Source organism: Vidua macroura, chromosome 11, assembly GCF_024509145.1.
Source record: "Vidua macroura isolate BioBank_ID:100142 chromosome 11, ASM2450914v1, whole genome shotgun sequence".
Lineage (NCBI taxonomy): Eukaryota > Metazoa > Chordata > Aves > Passeriformes > Viduidae > Vidua > Vidua macroura.
In genome coordinates, this window is record NC_071581.1 from 15,336,701 (window position 1) to 15,355,845 (window position 19,145).

At 59.1% G+C, this 19,145-nt stretch overlaps 2 protein-coding genes across 12 annotated transcripts in view; both read right to left on the reverse strand.

The window, feature by feature from the left end:
• Window positions 1–281: 281 nt before the first annotated feature.
• On the reverse strand, window positions 282–12,987 carry MTSS2 (MTSS I-BAR domain containing 2). 9 transcript variants are annotated; one of them, XM_053987587.1, is made up of 15 exons: window positions 12,712–12,984; window positions 9,010–9,071; window positions 8,831–8,904; window positions 6,997–7,081; window positions 6,717–6,808; window positions 6,558–6,632; window positions 6,293–6,301; window positions 5,692–5,849; window positions 5,504–5,611; window positions 5,330–5,427; window positions 4,637–4,844; window positions 3,838–3,912; window positions 3,443–3,619; window positions 3,182–3,347; window positions 282–2,492 (listed from the first exon to the last, which is right to left on the reverse strand). In XM_053987587.1, exons 1-15 carry the CDS (start codon window positions 12,778–12,780, stop codon window positions 1,720–1,722), a joined length of 2,229 nt encoding a protein of 742 aa, XP_053843562.1. In that variant the 5' UTR covers window positions 12,781–12,984; the 3' UTR covers window positions 282–1,719. The 9 variants fall into 9 exon arrangements, with proteins under 9 accessions (XP_053843562.1, XP_053843567.1, XP_053843560.1 ...); XM_053987592.1 differs by having other exon boundaries at window positions 4,637–4,763; window positions 12,712–12,983; XM_053987585.1 differs by having other exon boundaries at window positions 4,637–4,847; window positions 12,712–12,983.
• Window positions 12,988–14,726: 1,739 nt separating this feature from the next.
• The window catches only part of VAC14 (VAC14 component of PIKFYVE complex), a 58,399-nt gene continuing 53,980 nt past the window's right edge, over window positions 14,727–19,145 (reverse strand). For all 3 annotated transcript variants that reach the window (XM_053987582.1, XM_053987583.1, XM_053987584.1), the window contains 3 exons: window positions 18,850–18,929; window positions 17,131–17,281; window positions 14,727–15,609 (listed from right to left, as the gene is read on the reverse strand). In XM_053987582.1, coding sequence (XP_053843557.1) covers window positions 15,447–15,609; window positions 17,131–17,281; window positions 18,850–18,929 — 394 coding nt within the window. In that variant the 3' untranslated portion in view covers window positions 14,727–15,446. The remainder of the gene's footprint in view (window positions 15,610–17,130; window positions 17,282–18,849; window positions 18,930–19,145) is intronic.

Sequence of the window (19,145 nt, forward strand, 5' to 3'; positions counted from 1 at the left end):
TCCGGGAGGTGGCAACGCTGCGGGTACTGCTGGGATGGGTGGAGCAGGGGGGCACCGCCTGCACCCCCTCTTCTGGAGGGGATAGGGCAGCAGGATGTTCTTCTGCATCCCAGGGTCACCCATCACCTTGACCATAGGGTTGTTGCACTCCTCCATACCCCAAAACACCCACCCCCCTCAAGCCATGGGAACCCCAAAGGGGTGATGGTACCTTCACACTTGTTCCCCATTACTGGGGTGAATCCAGAGAACCAGAAAATCCATAGCAGCACAGGCAAGGCTATTAATTACAGTACAACCTTTATTAATACTGGAATCTTCACAGTGCATTCGTTACTTGTAGCAGTGACTATGGAAAACGGGGGAAGGGTGGAAAGAGGGGAATTACCACCAGAAAAAAAAAAAATTAAAAGAAAAGACGGAATGAAAGAAAGAGAAAGAAACGTGGCAGAGGGACAGGGAGAGGGGAAGTGGCGGCAGAGGCGGGAACACGAGGGGGAAAAATAAATTAAAAAAAGAGAAAAGAATAAGGACCAAGTTAACAACAGCACCAGAAAAGTTACTTCAGTCGAAAGACAGGTCAGGTTTTTTTCTTTTCCAAAGAATTTTTGTTTTCTGTACAAAATAAGAGACCCCCCCTCCCTCAAACCCAAACATTTGTCACTTGGCCTCAGCGGTTCTGGGCAGGAGAAGGGGAAAGGGGGAGAACTAAATTGTTATTCCTAAGTGGGAGGGCTGAGGGGCTGCGATGCGACAGACAGCGGGGCGGCGGGGGGCTATGTACAGCGGGGGCCGGGGGGTTGTGCTTTCCTCCAGCCGCCAGCAGAAAGCTGCTTTGCTTGGGGGGGTCTGAGTCAAACCTCCTGTGCCTGGACCCACTCTGAGCGGACCCTGCACAGGGTCTGTGGGTGCTGAGCGAGGGTGAGGGGGTTTGCGGGGAGTCCCAAGTGATCCTTGTGAGGGGGGGCAAAGTGGAGGTTCAGCATCCTCAGTCCTTGCACCCTGGTGTCCCCCCAAGACAGAGGGGATTGCAGTGCCTCTACCCCCAACCCCCCCACCCTCTCACATATCCCCCACTTCTTCTTCCCCCCCTGCACCCCCTGCCCATTGCTTCTGCCCCCTGAAATGAGGCTGAGCTGTGGCGGCCCCAAGCAGGCAGCTGGGAGGAATGGGGCCAGGGCCCCCACTCCTGGTGCTCCTGGCGCTCCTGGCGCTCCACGGCTGCCACAGCCCTGCTGGCACCATCCTCTCCTGCTGTGGCTGGGGCCACCCGCCTGCGCCCGAGGGAAAGAAAACAGAGAGGAGAAGGAAAGCAAGAGAGCAACAGGAAAAGAGAAACAAAGGGAAAGAGGTGAAAAAAAGGAAAGGAAAAAAAAGAGGAAAAGAGAAGGGAAGAGAAAAAGAGGACAAGAAGAGAAAAATGGAAAAATGAAGAAAATAAGAAAAGTGACAAAGAAGAACAAAAGAAAAAAAGCAGAAAAACTAGGAAAAAGAAGAAGAGAAAAGGAGAAAAAGGAGAAAGAGGGCCAAAGAGAGAGCAAGTGAAGGAGGGATGTAGGGAGAGCGCAAGGCAGGAGGAGACAGAGGGGCAGGAAGCAGGGGCACCAGAGAGGGATAGGGCAGCAGGTGCCAGCGGGTGGGGGCTCCCGGGGAGGCGCAGCAGTTGCCCCCGGGGGTCCATTGGCCACAGCAGGCACGTCCCTGCTGGCCGGGGCATCATCACGATATCCGCGGGGCCGACCTGTCATTGGTGACGGTCCTGCGCAGGCGCACCCCGCGCCGGATGGCCACCAGCATGTCTTCGGCCGGGGGGTCCATGGAGGCCGCGGGGGGCGGCACGGGGGTCTCCTCGCTGGGGCCGGACCCCACGAGGGCGGTGGGGAAGGGGAACTGGCCTTCCCCCAGGGCGTGGGCGCCAGCCACCAGCTCCCCAATCTTCTCCACCAAACTGTGCCGGTTGGCAGCCAACTGTTGGTCCTCCTCTTCCTCGGTGGAGAGGTGCTGGCCGGCCCCGGGGTAGACAGAGATCTCCATGGCACCGCCACCCCAGGCGGTGTTGGGAAGGCTCAGCCGCTTGGGCGAAGCTTTGGCAAAATCCAGGGGGTTCGGAGAGGCATCATCAGCATAGAAGACGCACTCTTCACTGCCCACCCGTGTAGGGCCGGCATAGCCAGGGGAGTCGGGCACCGTGGGGGTCTTCACGGGGACGATGGGGGGTCGGATGGGGATGGGGCCAGCATTGGAGAGCGTACGGCGGACCGAGGGCTTGGTGGAGGGTGTGCGACGGATGGTGGCCACCCCCGGGGTGGTGCCGGCCGGTAGGTTGGTGCCGGTGGGCAGCCCGGCAGTGGAGGCGGGACGCTTGGTCTGGATCATCCGCCGGTAGTTCTGGGCGATGTTGCTGTTGCGTGGGATGGTGGAGGACTTGTCAAAATCACTCTGGGGGTCACACTCCACGTCACCGTTCACCGAGTAACAGTCGTAGTCGGAGCCTGGGGAGGGAGCAGCACCATCAGTGTGGCTGGTGGGGGCAGTGGGTAGCCAAGCTCAACCATGTAATTAAAGCCAGCCCCAGGCACCTCCATCACAGCACAACAACCAAATTCAACTGCCATGAGCGTCACACAACCACTACTGTCTCAATCATTGCTGGCACCTCACCATCAAACACAAACATCACCACTGGAGGGAAAGCACAGTCACCCTAGCCATCACACCGAAATCACAACCAAACACAACTCTCACCATCACAAACACCCCAATCACCACATGATCACAGCCTATCTCCACTGTCACCCCCACATGCTCATAACTGGCTCAGCCATCATCATGCCAACATGATGACAGACGTGGTTATTTGATCTCCAACTACCGACTGTTGCCATCTCCTACCATCTGCCACCATCTCTACCTGTACTCAACCTGTGCACAGACACATCACCGCATCACTTGTTACGGCACTTCCTGGCACAACTGCACCCAGTGAGCCCCAGCTAACACCCAAAAAACCAGGAAAAGCTGTGGTTATTTGTGGCACCAGCCCCTACACAGTATGACCATCGCCTGATACTATGACACCCGGAGCACACAAATGTGCCCCAGGATCACCAAAACCTCTGTTGTGCCCTTCCCCACTCTACGTGCCATTTCAGGTGGTCCCAGGTAACCCCCGGTGCAGTACCTTGGGAAGGGATGGTATCCTCAGAGCAGGAAGGGGTGGTGGTCTGCGTGCTGTAGCCACTGGAGTACTGCAGCGAGTCCCGGCTGCTCTTCTGGTGCTCCAAACTCAGCCCGCGGGTCAAGACCATGGCCAGGTCACTGGCGGCAGGGGACACTTCCTCCCCATGCTGCTGGGGCAAGGGGCACTGTCAACACCCTGGTTCCTCCTTTGGGAGTCCCCAGGAGCCCCCCACCTCTGTGCCCTCCCTGCTGCAGCTGGTACCTTGGCAGCAATTGTAGCCGGCGACATCCGGGGCCTGGGAGCGTCCTCGCCACCGATGCCCGGGTACCCACCAGCAGGAGAGCCCATCTCGGCCTCCCGCAGGTGCTCCACGCGGTCCTTGCGCCGCTGCAGGGTAGGGACCACCGGCTGGTCATAGGGGCTGGCCTTGGACCAGTCCTGCAACGGGCAAGGCATGCGGTTCATGCTGGTGACACTGGGACCAGGAGAGTGGCAGGAGAGGTCTCAAGCTGATGTCCCCCGTGTCAAGCCACGGGTGCTGCTCAGGATGCTCTGCCCCATGCAGGAAGGGAGGGGAGGGTCCGGGGGCTGAACCCCATGAAGTGAGGGGGGAACCATGTGTGAAATGCAACCCTGGTAGGATGGCAAGGACTAACCGAGGTGGGGGAGCTGCACTCGCTAACTGACTGGCAGGTTTCGGATGCCTCTGAGGACGCCGAGCTGGAGGACTTCTGCTGTGCCGTGACGAGCCGAGAGCCGGAAGGTGAGAGAAGAGGCCGTTAGCAAGCAAAGCCAGAGCCATGACCCCGGTTAGAGCAGCACCCACAGATCCCTGGCTGAGCGAGGCCCCCAGCCCTCCTCCCCTCTGGCGGTGGCTGCAGGATGGCAGGCAGGACGTGACCTTGGCAGTGGGGTCAAGAACTGGGATGACGCACTGCCCCAGCCCTTCCCCCTTGTCACCCCAAGCCATGCAGAGCCAACAGGTATTTTGGGGAGCGGGGGATCTTGCTGGGTTGGTGATGCCAGGTTAGCATGGACAGGCGGGAATGGCAACTCCCTGGGGATCCTGGAGCATCCTTGGCATGGGGGATGGTGCAGCATGAAGGGGAAGCTTTGCTCCATGCTGCCTGGTGGGTGACTGGCACAAACTGGGTATTATGGGCTGCGGTGATTGGGAAACACCCTGTTCTCCTGGCACAGGGAGAGGGATATCTGTGCCCTATCCCTGGGGGAATTAATGGATAGGGTTTCTCTGCTGTGTGGCCCAGGATGCCTACAACTATGACAGGCACCCTCAATATTCCCAGTATTTATTTCCCGCGATGCCAACACAGATGGAAATACTTCTGAGGGTGGGTCCCATCACCTCTGCACTGGACTCAGCACCACCCACCCATTCTGTGGAAGAGGAAACTGAGGCATGGAGGCTGGCAGCATGGACCACCCTCCCTGTACCTGGCTGGTGATGTCCGAGGGCATGGGGGAAGGTGGTTTGGAATAAGCGGCGTCCTGGGAGATGAAGCCGGAGTCGTGGGAGGAGACGCTGGAGAGGCGGGTGGCGGCGGCGGGGGGCTGCGCCAGGCTGCGGTAGCGATAGGTGGAACTGGGTGAGCAGGTCTGAGCCCCGCCGGGCCACGCCATGCCACCCTTGGCACTGCTAACGCTGCTGGGGGGGCGCCGGGGGGACGGGGACACGCCGGTGGGGAGGACAAAGGAAGGAAAACAGAATTTAAGACAGAGGTTTGGAGGTGGCAGGAGGGCCAGTGCCCTGCTACACAACCCAGCCTGGGGAGACTGATGCATGTAGTCCTCCTGGAGGTGTCCCTTTGCCTCCTGTGGCTGGGGGACATGACAGAGGTGGTATGTTTGCCCCCAGACACCCATGCACAGCACACATCGTCCCCAGACCCCGGAGGACAGGGCATGTGTCAGGCCCCCATCCTGCCCCATAGGTCCACCAGCCCTGCCCAGTGCGCCAAGACCAATTCCTTCATATTAGTGGGAGCCACCTGCCCATATGGACATGAGAAGGTGGACATGCACCTTGTGAGCATCCCCAAAGGCTGTAAGCATCATTAACCCATTGAAGTTAATGAAGAGGGCTGGATTTCCTGGCTGTGGTTGGGTGTGGAGCCCACCTCACCATACCTGCACATGCTGGACTTGCGGGAGCTGGAGCTGCTGGGCGAGGATGGGGGCGTCTGGTAGGACCAGCTATAGTCAGAGCCCTTCAGGTCCTTGATCACCTGCAGGAAAGATGGGGTCTAAGTCCCCTCAAAGATGTTCTCCTGCTCCCCTGACTCCTGCCTCACCCCTACTGACCTGCTCACTGGCGGGGGGCAACTTGTGGGGCTCAGCAGTGAGCACCACCAGGTCCTCGATGATGCCCTGCAGGTGGGTGATCTCTCCCAGCATGGTGAGCTCCCCGTTCTGAGGACAGACAAGAGAGAGCATCAGCAGCCACTGGGCAGAAGGAACCATCCTTGACCCTCCCAGGCCCCAACACTCACCACCACGGGCTGCAGGAAGGTGATGAAGGTGCAGAAGCGGCCCCGCTCCTCGATGAGGGCTTTGCGGACCGCCTGCTTCTCCGTCTCCTCCAGCAGCAGGTACATGTCATTGACGTCCTGCAGCGCGTTGTCCAGCTGGGGCTGCAGGTCCCCCTTCCCTGCGAGATGGGGCACTGTCAGCGCTGGGCTCCCCTGGCACCAGTCTGCTGGTGGTGCCACTGCCAAGCCAAGGCCATTCCCCCAGCTTGGGGACATCACCCCATCCTCACATTCCAGCAGATACCATAGGTCTCCCACTGTGCCCATCTCCCTGGAAGGTCCAGGAGCACCCTCACCACACAGCAGCCCTGGGCAGGGGGCTTCTCTGCCACCCCATCCCCATCTCTGGCACTCGGGACCAGAGGGCCCCTTGGGCTGCCAAACAGTAAGTCTGGCATCGCCTCAGGATACGGGGTGCAGGCTAAGCTAAGCTAAAAGCAGGGTGAGGGTGGGAACAGGGAGCGGATGGATGGACGGACAGACAGACAGAGGCTGGGGAGACGGAGGGAGTAGATGAGGAAGCAGAGAAGGGGCCGGTGGTGGGGGGCAGCAGTTCACTTACCAAGTAGCTCTACAGGAAGGATGTGGAGGGGAGGGAAGAGAGAAGGAGACAGAGAAAACGTGTGAAAAGAGGCCGAAGGCTGGGGCGCGTGCCCCGCCTCCCCGCCACCCCCAGGGCCGTGCCGGCACCTCCCTTTCTACAGGGGGGCAGCAGGACCCCCCTAGTGCCCACCCTCGGGTTGGCAGTGCCACAGCCGGGATACCGGCCCTGGCTGGGGGTGCTGAGGAGGGGCTGGTGGGGGCACCCCCAGGAGACCCCCTCTCACCTTTGCGAGCCTTTTTCTGGAGCTTGAGGGTGTCAGAGGACTTTTTCTTGATCTCATGCCGTGCTCGCTTGTACTCTGGGGGTGCAGAAGTGCTGTCAGAGGGGACCCCTGCCCAGCAGCGCAGCCACCCTGCACAGATCCATCCTGTCCCCCTTGTACCTTTCGCATGGTCCTTGTCCAGCTGATTGGCAGTTTTCTTCCAGTCCTCAATCCTGTCCTGCAAAGGGTTTATCAGGCTCTCCATGAGGGCACTGGAGCAGGGACAGAGAAGCAGAGAGTGTGGGAGAGCGCTGGAGTCAGGGGGGAGCCATTCCCCCATCCTGTGCCCAGCCAACACCCAGCATCCCCTTCTTCAGAGAGGGAATGAGCCTGGCCAGGCCGTGTCACCGACACCCGTGGGTTTGGAGGCAAAGCTGATCCTGATCCTGGCCCTGCTTACTTGGTGAACTGCCGGAGCTTGGCCTCGATGCTGCGGTGCCGCATGCACATCCGGGTCAGCGCCGAGCCGATGTCCCTCGTGGCACCTGGTGGGGAGCAAAGTGCTGCTGACAAGGGGCAGGGACACCCCACACCAGTCCCAGCCCAGTGGGAGCAGGGTGGCTTGTGATAGGGACGAGCAGCATTGGGATGCTCTGGGCACTGGGGACACTTTAGGCAGGGGGTGGCTTGTTTTTTCCTACGATAAATCCACAAAATAAATAAATCATCATCCACTAATTTACACATGAAACATTAAATATCTCTTCTGGAGGCTTTGAAATTAGAACCCGCTCCTATTTTTTCCAGTTTCTCCCAGTTTGTCTTAAATTTGGCACTGGGGATCCAAGGAAGGGAAGCAATGAGGTACCCTGGCTTAGTTCCAGACAGTCATCTCTGTCCCACACCTCCAGGCACAATCCTGAGTGGATAAAAAGGGAGCTCAAACTCCTCGGGGAGGATATTTGCCAGCAGCAGATAGGAGCATCCTTTTTAGGTGAAACCGCTGTTAACGCTGAAGCCTAAGGACGGCCACATGGTGGCAGTGCTGCTGGCAATTCCCACGGAAAACGGCAATCAAAAATCCTTGGGTGCAAACTAAGGAGTGACATTCAGTCTTTCTGTCCCCTAAAAAAGCCTCCAAAACCACCTCCCACCCCTTTGCAGGAGTTTTGGATGTCTCTCAGTCCCCCAGTGCTATGGAAATAGGAGAACCCATGAGCCACGGCCTTCTCCTACACTGGGGTAGTCTCCTAATCCAGCTCCTAATGCTCTTATCCCAGCTCCTGCTGCTTCTAATCCGATTCTCATGCACTGTGTGCAAGGCCAGCAGCCAGCCCCCATCCAGTGCCTCAGTTTCCCCATGCTGCTGCTCACCCTCCCAAAAAGCCCTACAGGTACAGCAGCACTACAGGGTGACACTGACTCCTGTGGTGCTGATCCCCAGCTGTCCCCAGCACTGCTCCTGTGCCTCCTCCTTGCTGTGACTGCCTGGGCTGGCAGGGAGCTGGGGGAGCCCTAATCCCCCTGGTGCAGTGGGCTAGTGGGTTTGGAGGCAAAGCTGATCCTGGCTCAAGCTGCTGCCTCCTCCTCCTCCTCCTCGCGTGGCTCCAGATGGCCTGGATGCCGCCAGTCTGCAAACCAGCCCGGGACCATCTGCTTGGCAGAAGCCAAGCGGTGGGAAGTGGCTCCTCATTGCCAGCGGGCACCCGGACAGGGTCCGGGGATCCTTCCCCTTCACTCCCCAACAGTATGGGGCACCCCACATGCAACCTTGGCTCTTCAGTCACCTCCCTGGTGAGTTAGGGCTTAACCCCAAAACAGTGAAGCTTGGACTCCTGAATCTCCCTCCAGCTAATTCCCCTTCCCTGGAGACCCTCGGAGCAGCCAGGACCCCCCTGGGAACTTCCTAGATGGGTGCCAGGGACAAGGAAGGCGGATTCTGCATCCTGGGGGGCAAAGATGGGTGCAGGAGACCATTATGTGGGGCTGAGCCACCCTGAATGTCCCAGCCCCACCAGAAAATGTGGCTAAGCACCCATGGGTGGTGAGGAGCAGCACCCACATAGGTGCCCACCTCCTTCCCCCTCCCCACTCCATCCTTCCAATGCTGCTTCCCAGGGAATGCTCCACCTTGGTGTGGGAACAGGCTGGACATCTCTCTGTGGATGGTGAAGCTGCTGCTTGAATTCCACCCCAGAAATGTGGGCAGGGGACACCCCACAAAGGACACTCACCACCTGTTCCCCTGCCCACACAAGCCTGGGGATGCCTACCCCTAGGAGACAGGACCCTACCTCGGGTGTTGGTGGCCATGTCGGCCACTTTCTGGAAGGCATCCAGGAAGGCAACTGCGGCCAGCACCGTGGTCCTGAGGTGGAGAGAGCGAGGGGGGAGCTCAGTGGGTGCAGGACACCTGGGATGTGCCAATGAGGAGGGGGGTCCCCCATGTCCCACCCCCTCTTTGGCCACTCACCTGAGCTGGGAGTGCAGCTTGGTGGCCTTCGAGTTGAAATCCTCCCATATGGGGTAGGAGCTCTGCAAGGAGGAAGGGTGATGGTGAGAGACAAGGACCCTCACCCCCTGCACTGCTCCCCCAGCCAGGGCAGGTCCCTCCTTCACTGGTGCAGAGAGACAGGGCAGCTCAATAGCTTCTCTGATGGCTAATAAAGGCTGAGCACAAATCTTTTCCCTCCTGATTTTTCCCTTTCCAGTCTCGCCACCCAAACTTATAGACCATGAAGACCTCAGGATTTTGAGTGATCTCTTCCTCCTTGAGGGCATGAAATTAAAAAATCTTTAAGACTCTGGCCAGCAGTAGAGGAGACACCCCCAGCACCCACAGCTTCCCCCCAGAGCACTGATGGCGAAACCCACCATCATGGAGAGCTCCAGTCCCACAGATGGGAGCCCCAGTCCTCACCTCCCCTGACCCCAAGGACCTACCGGGCAGGAGGGGAGGTCGGGGTCCCCAAAGCCCTGAATGGGGCAGTTGTGCGGGGACAGGGACAGAGCACAGGTGCTTGGGAGGCCACCCCAGTGCTGTCACAATGAGGCCACTCTGGTGCCATCCTGGCAAGGCCATCTGTGCAAGACCATTCCCACTGCCCTTGTGGCGAGGCTATTCCAGGGCTGTCCAGTGAAGGCATCCCAGGGCAGTCCCAGTGCCACCAGCCCAGTGAGGCCATCCCAGGGCTGTGCTGCTGCCACCATCCCAGCAAGGCCATCCCAGTGTCACTGTTTCAACAAGGCTGTCTCAGCGCTGGCCCAGTGAAGCCAGGCCCAGTAGACCATGCTGCTGCCATTCCAGTGAGGACTCTCCCAGTAATGCCAGCTGCAGCTCCATCCCAGCAAGGCCATCCTGGTGCCATCACAACAAGGCTGATCCTGATCCATCATACAGCCAGGCCATCCCAGTGTCACCATCCCAGCAAGGCCAGTCCATATTGTCCTGGTGAGATTAATCCTGGTGCTGTCTTGACAAGGCCATCCCAGTGCCACCCTTGCATGGCCAGTACTGGTGCCATCATTCCAGTGAAGCTATCCAGGTGCCAGCATCCTGGCAAGGCCATTCCAATGTTGTTCCAGTGAAGCTGGTCCCAGTGCTAGTATCGCAGCAAAGCCATTCCAGTAGGGCCAGTCCTGGTGTCATCATCCTGGTGAAGCCACGCTGGTGCTGCTATCCTAGCAAGGTCAATCCTGGTCCTGTTGTCCCAGCAGCAAAATCCTGGTGCTATCCTGGTGTTGCCATCCAATGGCAGTGACAGGCATCTGTAAACTCCCCTAGGGCAGCCACCAGGCTGGGACATGTACATTGCCACACATTCCCATGGGCACTATGGCTTGGTGACAGCTTTGGGGACAAGGTTTGCACTGAGGGGGCATGAGACCAGCCCAGCATTTTCTGGGACCATGAAAGCCCTTATTTCCTCATGAGTCAGCAAAGAAAGGGTTTAAAGGTGCCACTTGACACACCACTTGTGGCAGTGACCCCCTGCTTGTGGGTCCCCAGGGACTGTCATTGCCAGAGGGCTGGGCCACCATTCCTGGGCCATTGGCTCCGAGCCACCTTCCTTGGCCACCCTTGGGCAGGGCAAGTGAGGCTCCTGTGTAGAAGGGAGCAGGTTGTGATGCCCCCAAACCCCTGTGATGCCAGGCATGAGGAGGATGGGGAAGAGGACAATGGGCACAAGGACATGCCAAGGTCACTCAGGGACACTGAGCACACGAGGAGAGGCAACAGAAACGAAGCCAGCTTAGGGACTGTCACCAACAAACAGATTTTCTCCACCACAGGCCAAGGGATGCTGAAATAGCCATCCACCACCAAAATAAGGTCCCTTTGCCCTGTGACCAGCACAGAGGTCCCAGCCATAGGACCATAAGCACATCACTGCCCTTCAATGCCAGCAGTTCTTCAAGCAGAGAGTTACTTGTCCCCCAGTGCCCATGCCAGGACACCCACATGGCTGGGAGATGGGGACAGCACACCCTCAGGTGCCACTGGCACTCGGCCAGGGCTGTGCAGGGCATGAGCTGAGGCCCAGCTGTAGTGTGGTGGGGTTTTCCTTCTTTTTCATAATTTTTATTTAATCTTTCCTACCTTCAAACAGCATGAAACTGACTCCAGCCCAGTCTCCTCTGGTGAGGAGTTCCCAGTCCAACCACATCCGGATGGTGCTGGGCATGTCACTGGGAGGTGACAGCTCTGGGCTGGCTTATCCCCTCTGAAGCCTCAGCAGGGGAATGGGGAAACTGAGGCAGGGGCTGCCCCCACCTCCCCCCTGGGAGTGTACGACTCAGCCAGACTGCCTGGAGAGGGTGGCTGGGGTGAAGGCGTTTGGGGGAGGGAGCTGATCACCCCAGCACCCGTTTCGCACCAGCCCTGGATCCCACTGCCCAGGGGAGAGATGGGATTTTCTCCCTGGAGCTTTTCTCCCAGCCCTGGGCCAGAGTCCGGCTGTAGAGCCACCACTGCCCCTCGAAGGGGTTAATCTCCTTCCCAGCAAGGCTTTTATTTTTTTTTTTATCCCCCCCTCCCCTGCTTTGGCAATGACAGCATTGTCTGGACGGGTCTGTAGCATGAAAAGAGGAAGAGGAGGAGAAGGAGGAGGAAGAGAGTGTTTGTCTCCCAAAAATGACTAGGGCTAAACCTCAGTGCTGGAGCTGGCTGTGGGAATTTCGGTCCCCCGAGATGAAGAAACATGGCTGGTCCCATCCTCCCCACTCAGTCCCTAGTCAGAAATGCCCCCCAGCATTTTAAATTTTTTTTTTTTAAATGAAAACAAACAAACAAAAAGGTTTTTTTAAACATGGCCCCATCCTGCTCCCAGGGAGGGTGGAGGCAATATCCTCTTCCCGGGTTAGGAAATGGGATCAAGGAGCTGGGGACCTTTTTGTTCCACTGGTGTCAACCCCACTGGGTCTGGCAGAAATCCAGGCTGGGCATGGGGCCGGGACAACACGATGCCTGAAATGGGTGGCAATGCCCAGTGTGGGGGCAGTGGTACCTGGCGAGGGGCAGAGATGCCTGGTCTGTGTCCCCAACAAGGGGCTCGGGCATCTGGGGATGGATACAGGGCTGGTATTGAGCCAGGACCCCCACTATGGGCACCAGTGCCCAATGCAGGGCCCTGATACATATTATGGGGTTGATGTGGGGCTCTGGCACCCAGTGTGAGACCTGGATGCCCGACATGAAGGATACCCAGTGAAGGATAACAGGGCAGATATAGGGCTGCAACACCCAGAATGGGGCTCCGATAGCTAGTGAGGGATCTGGGGCTGATGTGGGGCTGCAATCCCCAGGATGGAGCTCCAATATCCAGCGCTGGATATAGAGATGATGGGGGGCTACGATCTCCAGGGCTCCGATGCCCAACACGGAGCTCCGATGCCCAGTAAGGGGCTGATGTGGGGCTCTGGCAACCCGTGCCGGGCTCTGACAGCCGATGTGGGACCCCGACACTCGCTGTGGGGCTGATGTTTGGGCTCCGATACCCGATGCGGGGTTCCAATCCCCATCTCGCGGCTGGGCAGCAGAGCCTCGGTACCCACCGCGGGACGGGCACCGGCGGCAGCGCGGGGGCTGCCTGGGGAAGCCGGGTGATGGGGGGATGGTGCGGGGGGAGCGCTGTCGCGACAGCAAAACCGGGGCGCGGGGCGGGGGATCCCCTACCTTCATGTCGTTGATGATAGCTTGGAAGAGGCCGCCAAGGGCTCCGCACTCCTTCTCCGCCGTCTCCATCGCGGCGCTGCGGCAGCCCGGGGCGGGCGGCGCCGCCGGGGGAGGCCGCGGCGGCGGGCCAGGCTCAGCGGCGGCGGGGGGCGGGCGGCGCCCGGGCGGCGGCGGCGGGGGGGGCAGAGCGGCGGAGCGGCGGCGGAGCCGGGCGGGGCATCGCCCCCCTGCCTTCCTTCCCTCCCTCCCTCTCTCGCCCTCCGCGGGTGCTGCGCGGACCCGCCGCCCCCTGGCAGCGGCGCGGAGCGGGGCGCAGAGCGGAGCGGGGCGCGGGGAGTCCGGCCCGGGGCGGTGGCGGGGGCGGGGCGGGGCGGGCGCTGCGCGGCACATGCGCCGCCCGCCGCGGGGCCGGGGGCTGCGGGCGGCGGGCGGCGGGGGGGATGATCGGGGTCAGCCCCAGGGATGCTCCGGGAACCGCTGAGGGCTACCCGGAGGACGCGCAGGGATGACGGAGCTGGGGGCAGCCCCGTGGTTCTCGGAGATGCTCTTGGGGGTAGGGGGGAGGGTCGGGGAGCAGCACCGGGTGCCCCAGGACTACAGCGGAGGGAGACCCGAGGGATGCCTGGAGATGTGGCACTGGTGGGGGCAGCATCGGGGTTTGCTCCCATGGCGGCATAGGAACCCCCAGGGATTATCTTGGGGTGCTGGGTGAGGAGCAGGAGAGCCCCAGGGAGTGTGTGAAGACACTGCACTTGGAGATGCCATGGGATGCCCGGGGGCATTCCCAGACCTCTGGAGGCACCGGGGAGGGGCGGGGGGTGGGATTTGCCTCTCCCCAAAGGGTGTTTGACCCCCATTGCCTTCCTGACCCTCCGAGATGTGCTGGAGGGTGAAGTCCCTCCACAGTAGTTACACGACAGCTCTGAAATGTGTCTGTGCACTCGATTATCAGGGAGCTATGGGAAATGCATGGCCTGCCAGCAAACAAACCCTCCCCACAGCCATCCCGAGGCCACAGCCCCAGCCTCCTGGGATCTGGGGGTGCCAGGCTGAGCTCCGACAAACCTCCCTACCCCTCCTAGTGCAATGACGCTCAGCTGGGCCAAGGGTTTCAGCCTGAGCCACCTATTCCCCCTCCTGCCAGAAAAGTAGTCCTGATCCCACGCTGATGATGCCCACACTGCTCCGGACGGTGTTGGTCAAGAGCCACCCATAAGGAAACAATTACGGCTCAGCACTCCAGCAGCCAGCTGGAATTTCTCTCCATAAACCCAGTCCCTCAGTGTGGAAAGAGGCTGCTCAGGAGCAATGAGCTCAGCAGGAGTGAGGCAGAGCCCACCCTAGTCCACACTGACAATGACCCAGGGGTCCAGCAACAGGTACCCCCCAGCACCCTGAGACATTGGCTGGCTTGAGAAGTCACTGCTCACAAATCCTCAAGGGCTGGCTGTTAAAATTAACCCACCGTGACTGGGTCTGGAAACCCCTTTCCCGGGAATGACAGGAATGTCTTTATCCTGGCCAAAGCAGCGCCGGTATGGGGCTGTTTGGGGAACCCACTGCCAGAGACAGTCTTCCCTGTAAACAGGCCAGAAGCCATAAAAACTCCACAAATTCCTCCAACCACCCTTTTCCTGGGATCGAGCGAATGCCTGAAACATGCAGGGGATGCAGTGGTGCTCCCCCAAACTGCAGCAGCCTGGCACGTGCAGGGGTCCCTCGGTGCCACAGGACAGGATGAAGGCAACACCAGCGGCTGCTCAGGGCCAGGAAAATGCCTGTCACTGTGGTGCGGTTTTGTGACCGTGGCCTGGAAGAATTTCAGTGGCATTTTTTTCCTGCTGGGAAGAAGAGCAGGCAGAGAAGTTCTGCTTGCTGGCGAGCCAACGTGGCAGGGCTGGGCCAGCCCAGGGCACACGGTCAAGCAAGATGCTCCATGCCATCCCCTGCCCTTGCTGTGTTTTTGGCTCCACTTAGGAACAAAACTATGATGGGAAGCCCAGCAACAAGGAATGGGCTGTTCTGCATTACTTGTTTATTTTATCATGGGGAGCTTAATGAAGGAACAAGAAATGGAGTCTGGGGTTAGGTCCACTGCTCCCCATGTCCCCTGGTGCCAGCTGGGAATTAAAGCTGTGCAGTTGTCCCTGCCAAGAGCCGGGGACTCAGAGAGGATGTGTGAATGCAGGGAGGGGGCCAAGTGTCAGGCACAGGAGCGTCTCCCCGAGTGAGATGCCACCTCCAGCAGGGCCTCGGAAGCAGAGGGTGGAAGTCAGGGTGGTGAGAGGTGGCTGGCGGCCCCGCGTGCTTGTTTTCCAGGGCGGAAGGCCAGGGGTTGCTCCCGTCTTCCCTTCCCCTCCTCCGGTGCTGCTGGCAGCAGGCTGGGCGCTCGGGCGCTCAGCTGACAGTCACGGGAAAGGCATTAGCAAAGCAAAGGGGAGTTCCCTTGCCCCATTGCAAGAGAAGACGAGGTGCTTTACCCTGGCCCTCTCCTCGGGCAACCCTTCCCCATGTCTCCCCAACACCCACAGGCAAAGCTGGGCACAGCCTGAGGGTCCCCCCTCGTCCATACACACAGTGGGGGGGGAAAACCAGCCCTGTGTTGAGTGCTTGCCCATCTCCATTAAACCCACCAGATCCTCCAGTGGCCAGCAACCGGTGTGCCTGTTCCCTGGTCTGTGTCCCCTGGTCCCTGCCCCAGCAACTGTGCACACCCGCGGCGGCCGCAGGAGTGCTCAGAGGACCACCCGCCGGTCCAGCTGCTCTGCCCGCCCGGCTCGCTGGTGTCTTGCTTCCAGGTGCTTGTTTTGGACCTTCTCGAAGTGCTGCAGCAGCTCTGTGTAGTCGATGTTAGAGGCTGCTGTTCTCTTGAAGCTGGTGCTGGGCTTGGTGCTGTCCCTGCACGGTGGGAAGAGAGAGTGAGGGTGGGAAGGGGATGGGAATGTTTGGTGCTGTGAGCATCCAGCACTGGCAGCACCAAAATCTTGTCCTGAAGAAGCTGAGCTCAGAAAATCCTAGTCAAGCTGGTGCCTCATAAAATACCCCCAAAGACGTATTTTCTTTCTCTAAAGCTGTGAGATAGAGCCCAAGAGGTCCTGGGACAAGGAGGGGACAAGGGACATCTGCATCTTGGCCCCACATGGGAAGTTTAATTCCTCTGACACATACTCCTCTCTATCCCAACCCATTGCAATCAAAAGCAGTGAGATAAAGATGCCAGGGCCATATGCCTCAGTTTCCATGTCTGCTTCTTTGAGCAAGCAAAAAACATCCAGTGGCAGCAGGGACAGTCCTCAGGTATGAGCACCCATGGTGGGAGCCTCCAAATGCAGGCTCCCTAGGGTTCCAGTCATGGATACTCACCCTGTGCTGTCCCCATGTAAGGAAGGAGCAGACACCAGCCACAGGATGCCCATGGGAAGATGGCAGGCAGCTCTGGTGGCCCTGGTATATCCCTGGGGAGGGGGCAGCTGGGACTGGCCGGTTATGAAAGCCGGCTTCGGCGTTTGAAGGAATGTAGGTCAGAGTTAATCAGATGCTCAGGCTGTCTGACAGCTCGAAAAACCCCCACTGCCAGGGTTAGTGGGGAGAAAAAAGGAGGGGGAAGCACATGCAGCCCCCTCTCCGCCCCCCCAATTAAATATCAGTGCTGGGCTGTGGGTAGGAGCTCAGTGCCGGAGGCCATGAGGGATAAAAGCCATCCCAGGGAAGCAGTTAAAAGCCAAGGAGTGACAACAGCAGCAGGGGGTTAATTCAGAAACCTGCCCATCTTGGGAGCTCTTTTTGTTCCCAGGGCTGCGCCAAGGCAGAGCCAGCTTTATTATCAAGCCCCCCCAATACTCATTAGCCAAGGGCTGGAAAGCAAATCCCACTGGCAGCACCCCTGGGCAGGGAGCACGAGGATCTCAGCTGGTCCCCAGGGAGATGCTGCCCTTGCACATCTCACGGATCCCCAAAGGCCAGGAGTGGGAATGGAGCAGCCATCCGGAGGCATTAGCAGGGTGCCAGGCTCCTTTTGGGTGCTGTGAAGGCTGTCCAGGCTGCAGGGGGGGATTCTTTGGGAGCCCCCACCCCCCCCCAGCTGCTGGAGTCTTTCTCCATAAACCTTCTTCCCAGCTCTGCTCGTTTCCATAGCGACCCCACAAGTGAAATTTTCCATCCCGGATGCCAAATGCCTGTGGATGAGGCACAGCCCTCCCAGAGTTACCAAATATAGACACAAAAAACCCCCCTGGCCAACACTCCCGGCCATGGGGACAAGGAGCAGCCACGGCCGCAGCGGAGCTGGGGGGTGAAAGCCAGAGCATGGGGCTGAGCCCGGGATTGGGGCTGAGCCTGGAATGGCAGGGATGCTCAGCTGTGGGGGAACAGCTGATCCAGCCCCGATGCTGATGCCGGTCCGTCCCCCCCAGCACTTACGTGGTCTGCATGAGCTCTGGGTTGGGCACGCACTGGAGGCGATGGGAGAGGAGCTGGAAGGCGCTGCTCTGGGGCAGCAGCATCAGCAGGCCATAGAGAGCCTTGATCAGGTAAGGGTTGCTCTTCACATCCAGCAGCTGCAGGCGGAGATCTGGAAGAGGACAGAAGAGGATGGGAAGGCAGGGAAAATGCATTTCATCTCCAGCTGTAATAGCAGGTTCCTCCCACCCCCTCTGACGGCCTAAGTCTCTGTCAGACAACCCAAGGGGCACTTGATGGCACCCCTCTCCCCTTTCATTAACCCATCCACCTTGGTGTCCCATGGTGCCCAGAAGTCCCTCTCCTTGACACAGCCCCCTGGGGGCAACTGGCTCCCCAGTCTGCCACTCCTGATACCACTCACCCCTGAGGCTGTCCATGCTGTCTGCCTGAGAACACACATGCAACACGGGATTGCTCCTCAGCTTCTCCAGATTTAGCAGAAATACCCACCCTGGAGCATCACATCCAGAGGGCTGGGTGACACCCTCCTGGGTACTCTCTGGAGCGGAAGGAATCCCATCTGCTTGGCTCTGAGGGTTACATGTGCTGGGCCTCAGTTCTGCTCAGTAGAGGCAAAACCACTCTCTGGCTCCATCCCTTGCTGTGCTCATGGCAGAAGTCTTCTGGAGCCATAAATACAACTGAAGGGCCAGGAGAAGGGGCAAGGTCTGTGTCAGCATCTCACCTCCTGGCTGTCACTTGTACTGCTGGTGTCTCCCAGTGAAGGGAGCCATCACCAGGGATGGCACTTTATGGGGGACACATCTATCCCCTACCCTGAGATGTGCGGACTAAGGTGAGTGGGCTGGGGAGCCCTCAATGAGTAATTCTGGGGCATGCAAAACCATCACAGACGTGTGGGTGCCTCACACATTGGGACAGTCATCCTGGGGATATGGGACAGGGTCTACAGGAGGGAGCATGACTGAAGGTCTCTACTGTCCAGGTGCTCTAAACCTCTTCCCTTAAGTATTCCCCAATATCACCCTGGGCCTATATAGGTGCCCCACAAAGTTCTTTCCATTTCCCAACAACCTCAGTGCCCTGCTACACCTTCAATGAGAAGCCCAGGGTAAACAAATTGACATAATGAGAAATCCTCCCACAGCCACAGGTCACCCTGCCACATCCCCTGCCATCATCCTGGCTCCCAGTGTCACACCCCTGAGCCCCTGGTCAGGCACTGCTGCATTACCCAGTGGGGGACCCACATTGCTGGATGCTGGAGAAAACATTAGCTAGTTTTTTAGAGCTTACCTCTTCATTTCTAGAAAAAAACCTCCTTTTTTCTTGCTAAGGGCCCCAGCAGCACCCATGATGCCATCCTCTGCCTCCGCAGGTAGTACAGAGGGTTCCCCCATCTGACACTCTCCTTGTGCACCCCTGGAGATGCTCAGTGTGATCCAGGCCTTCCCTCTCCATCCCTTCCCCCACCTCTTTTGTTGGATGCCAGTGCCGCTCGCTCCCTTAACCTATATCTGGGGGGCAACGCTGCCCCCCCGTGCTGCCAGCGTGCCCTTTTCCCGGCGGGCAGCTCCAGCACTGGGCAAACCTCCCGGCAAGAAGTCTCATAACTTCTGCTCTATTTATTCGTGCGGCGGCTGCCGCCTGCGATGGAGGCGTGGGGAGGGGGAGCACCGTGCGCGGCCCCTTCCCCACCCGGGGTTTCCTCCTTACATGTGAATATGGGGCACTCGATGAGCTGCACCAGCTTGTCCACCTCAGTGAGGAAATCCACGGTGACCTCCAGATCCCCGCTGCATGTGGCTGTTAAGGATGTTACCTTGGGAAAAGGTGGCTGGGCAGCAGCAGATGGCTCACGAGGGCAGTGCCTGGTGCGGACCATGGCTTTGCCAAAGCCTCCCTGAATCCACAGCTCCTGTGGGATGCGAGCGGGCAGGGAACAAGCAGGGCTTGCACGCAGGCAGGGCTGAAAGGTCTGCAGGGTGGCCAAGGGATGACGGAGGGAGACA

Excerpts from the sequence above, each read along its gene's own strand:
- MTSS2 (XM_053987585.1), bottom strand. The coding sequence starts at position 12,780 with ATGGAGACGGCGGAGAAGGAGTGCGGAGCCCTTGGCGGCCTCTTCCAA. Across the intron at positions 9,072-12,711 it reads CTATCATCAACGACATGAAG|AGCTCCTACCCCATATGGGA; the intron begins GTAGGGGATCCC and ends TCCTCCTTGCAG. Across the intron at positions 2,493-3,181 it reads GGATACCATCCCTTCCCAAG|GCTCCGACTACGACTGTTAC; the intron begins GTACTGCACCGG and ends CTCCCTCCCCAG.